General features: G+C 34.9%; 1 protein-coding gene across 2 annotated transcripts in view; it reads left to right on the top strand.

The window, feature by feature from the left end:
- LOC107731363 (protein transport protein Sec24B-like) overlaps nucleotides 1-2217 on the top strand; it is a 31400-nt gene extending 29183 nt beyond the window's left edge. For both annotated transcript variants that reach the window (XM_016542423.1, XM_016542424.1), the window contains one exon: nucleotides 1282-2217. In XM_016542423.1, the coding sequence (XP_016397909.1) occupies nucleotides 1282-1396 (115 nt within the window). In that variant the 3' untranslated portion in view covers nucleotides 1397-2217. The remainder of the gene's footprint in view (nucleotides 1-1281) is intronic.
- Nucleotides 2218-4346: the final 2129 nt, after the last annotated feature.

A 4346-nucleotide genomic window follows, 5' to 3' on the forward strand; every position in this document is an offset into this window, starting at 1 on the left:
TATTATGATGGAAATTATAATAATAAGAACTCCGATAAACCATATATTGCCGTAGTCGTGTGTTTATTAGTCACGTTGAATCAATGAAAGCAGTTAAATCTTCTGTTTATTCAGCTGCAGCGAAAGGCATTTCCTGGATTTCTTCTTCGGTGCATATTTGGATTTTCAGCGCGAGAGCGCCCTCTGGCATTCGGATGGAGATTTACTGCTGATCACAGAACTGTGCTTCACTGAAAGATACGCATGACAATCGCAGCTTCTGCCTAATCGCGATCTCGATTCCATTTCGATTTATCGTGCAGCCCTACTGTATAGTTTAAATTTGAACTTCTACCTCCACTATTTCCCAGTCTCTTCTGTAGTGTCGGTGTCCCCAAATTTCAGAATGCCGCAAAGCAATCGGTTTAGCGCGTTTACATGGCAGAATTTTAATTTCGCTCGGTTTATAGAAAGGTTTATCCCACCGCTACTTTTTCATATAGCTAATTAAATGGTGAATGAGAGTTTCTCTGCCATCTCATTTTGTGTGCCATATATATATTTATTTGTATAAATTAATTGTATAACTGTAATTACATAATGACTTTCCAAAGCTGAAGTGATTAACTTAATTTATTTGTTTGAATATGTATAACTCAATATTTTAACTAATTGCAAAAGCTGAATAATCAAGTAATGTCTACTGATTAATCAGTGAACTAATCGATGATTAGTTGATTAATCGTTCTACTAATCGTTCTACTAATCGATTATCAAAATAATCGTTTGTTGTAGCCCTAGTTCAGTTGCATTAGATTTTTTTTTATTTTTGATGTGTATAATTACTGTAATTATTTACATTTATTTAACCAGGCAAGTCAATTAAGAAAAAAGTTTATTATTATTTATTATGTAATGGAATTAAAAAAAACATCCAATCAGAATCACAACTTTCCATTTTATAATGCATAGTGTTATTTTAGTATATATATTATTTTCTACTATTCTAATATTTTTAAATACTTTTTTTGTTTTTGTTTTGTTTTTTTGTCCATACTATGGAAGTCAGTGAGACCCAAAACTGTTTGGTTACCAGAATTCTTAAAAATATCTTCTTAAATGACAGAATTTTTATTTTCATTGGATGGACTGTCCTTTCAAAGACTAGAAATCAAAATTGATCACAATTTATATTTTGATGAAAGATTGGAAGACACATGCACAGATAAATCATTCACAGTAAAATAGGGCCAGTTATGATTTCATGTTGACTTTAACCCTCATGCAATTGTTTTTCTCCAGGGACGACGCCTCGACCAAGACCAGTTTTTTCCAGCACCTCGTGGAGGACCGCACTGAATCTGCCTTCTCTTATTACGAGTTCTTGCTTCACGTTCAGCAGCAGATGTCGAAGTAGAATGGAGGAACCTCATCGAACCGGCCCCAGGTTTAAGGCTAGCTTCTGTTCCGCGGCTCAACTATAGCAAGGGTGCTCTTTGATTGGACCGCAGAGAGGCAGAGACACGCCCCCCTGGCCCCACCAGCCAATCAAAGCCTGTGGCTCTGTGGGGGGAGTGTTTAAAGACAATTAAGGATAAAAGAAGTTAAAAAGTCAGTGTTTATTGGACTATTATGGCAAAAAAAAGTGAGCACAGAGGACAAAGATGAAATGTGGACTTGACTTGCACATAGAGACACTGAACAAGTTTTCAATCATTCCCATCTGCTTACTCCCCTTTCATATTTAGCCATCATCATGAGTAGCCAGATGCAGCGAAGAACATTTTCTGTGTTCATTTTCCTGTATGTTATATTGTGTTTGTTTCCACTGTCAGAATCATTGTAAGCATGTATTTTGGGGTTTTAATACATGCAAAACATGCAGAGTTCTTTGTTGCATATTATTATTCACTCTAAAACAACCGCTCATACACACTTTGTGCTTTTATATGTTTTCTTTATTTGCTCCTTTTGTTCTCCTGTCACTTCCCCTCTCCCAATGCCTCCTGTCCTTATGTAATGTGGCTTGTGAAACCGTGTCCGTCGTGATGGTGTAATAATTCATCTGTCTTCATCCAGCATCGACTCAACAGTGGCTGCTCAACTTCTCTTGTCTTCTCAACATCAGCTGCTTGAAACCGTTGAATGAAGCTACGAAGTTCCTCGCTGGCAACGCGTTGTTTTCTTTGAGACCAACAAATGTTGCTATCCACTTTGTAACTCTCAACACAAAAAAAATATTTTAATGTGCTATAATTTATGACCAGCTTATTGAATAAAATGAAACGATAATTCTAGTTGGGGTGTTTGGTTCATTGTCTGCTGCAGATATCATTTGTACAGTAAGTTTCTTTGGATAATTGGATTTTTTTTTTTAGATAATTAATTGGATGTTTTTTTATTATTATTATATTTATTTACATTTATTTAACCAGACAAGTCAGTTAAGAAAATAGGGATATATATATATATATATATATATATATATATTATTTGCAAAGACAGTCTATTTTCGTTTTTCTAAACTTAAAATGAGGATTGAAACTTTATACATAAAATTAAATTGAAAGTATCCAATCAGAATAAGAACTCCATTTTTATGTATAATAAAACGTATTTTAGTATTATAACGTATTTTATAGCATGTATTAATATTTTGAATTCGCTTTTAATTTAGTTTTTATTGTAATTTTTATTTAAGTTTAGTAAGTTTACAGTAATTTTGTTTTTGTCTTTTTAGTTGTTTTTTATATTTAGCTTTATTTCAGTTTTAGAGTTAATTATTTAGTACTTGAACTTGTTTTAGTTATAATAATCTAAATTCAAAAGCTTTTAATAGTTTGTTAACAGTTGTAAAAATTTCCTCTAAAAAAGCAGAAATGGAAGCAATTTCTTCTGTAATCTGACCAATATTTTTAAGTATCTAAAATGAGACCATTAACAGGGACTTCCCTGTGGGTGTGTGAATGACTTTATTTGTTACTGATAATCAAGTCAAGTCAAGTCACCTTTATTTATATAGCGCTTTTAACAATACAGATTGTGTCAAAGCAACTGAACAGCATTAATTAGGAAAATAGTGTGTCAATAAACCTCAAGGGGGAGTGAAAGCAAAACACTTTATGTTTGCTGTTCTTAAAAGTGTCCGTGCAAAGAGGAAAATAAAACACTTTTCGTTTAGTCTTACTGAGGAGGAAAGTGGGCGCATGGTCGTTATTATTCTTTCTATTCCCTGTGAATCAGCCCGTAATTAACCACAACAAACACTAAAAATACCTCCTTCCATGTTCCCCCGAGAACATCTAAGTCATTCTGGTCCTCGTTGAATTTCCTTCCCATGCTCAGATTGTTCATGATTAATGATTCCTCAAATCGTTCCATAAGCGCGCGCTGCAGTTCCTTACCGCTTTAAATGTTCGCGCTCTTTAAAGTTTGCTGGATTCTGATTGGCTGTTTATTTTCTTGTTCATCAGCTGGGAAAAAAAACTTTCTGTAAAAGTGACTCCGCTCGCTGTGAAAAAAACTTTCTGTAAAAGTGACTCCGAGGATATTGTTCCTCTGTGTCCTTATCTTTATATTTGTGGTGTGGACTTTTTTTAATTTATAGAGATTTTTTAAACTATATCTTTCTATTTATCGTTATAGTTATCATTCTAAGTAAGAATGGGCCTTGAGTCCAGAATATCACAGAAACCTGAGGCGGGTCAGTAAAAAAAAACCACCCAAAACACCCTAGCAACATAACAGTAAGTATTCTTTTCCAAAAGTAAAGATCTAGCATTATATTTCCTCACTGTTTTTATTGTAAAACAGTGTCCTGTGAAAGCCATTGAGAGAGTTTGTGTTGAAGAGTGAGATTAGAGTCCATTGGTGCAGTCATGGGTAATGCACCATAAACACAAGGGCTCTCTCGCGCTGCGCGTCATTAAGATCGAAAATTACCATCGAGTGTTGCCACAGTCCGTGGATTTCACAGTTGCAGTGTCTGAAAACGATTATTGTTCTCATGCAGATGGTGGGAATGTGGGGGGGAAAAAAACAAATGTTTACTTCTTATGTAAAGCTCAACATATACTTATGGTGCGTTCAAGTCATGTCGGATAGATCGTATTTACGAGTTGAACGCACATGAACGCCACCACAAAGTCGTTATTACGAGTGGGAAACTCGAAATTTTCTTTAAGCCCCGTTTCCGAGTTGGGGGCGTGTCAATGAGAAACATGGCGGAATCGATGGATGCAACGTCTGTAGTTGACGGTACATTTTTGCTTAAATTGATAATTTAGTTTTCCTATAAACTTAAATTGGTCATGTTCTTGTTACGCAGCTGAAATCCAAGTAAAAAAATGCAGACCCTGTTGTATTTT

Source organism: Sinocyclocheilus rhinocerous, unplaced genomic scaffold (assembly GCF_001515625.1).
Source record: "Sinocyclocheilus rhinocerous isolate Xijiao unplaced genomic scaffold, SAMN03320098_v1.1 scaffold939, whole genome shotgun sequence".
Lineage (NCBI taxonomy): Eukaryota > Metazoa > Chordata > Actinopteri > Cypriniformes > Cyprinidae > Sinocyclocheilus > Sinocyclocheilus rhinocerous.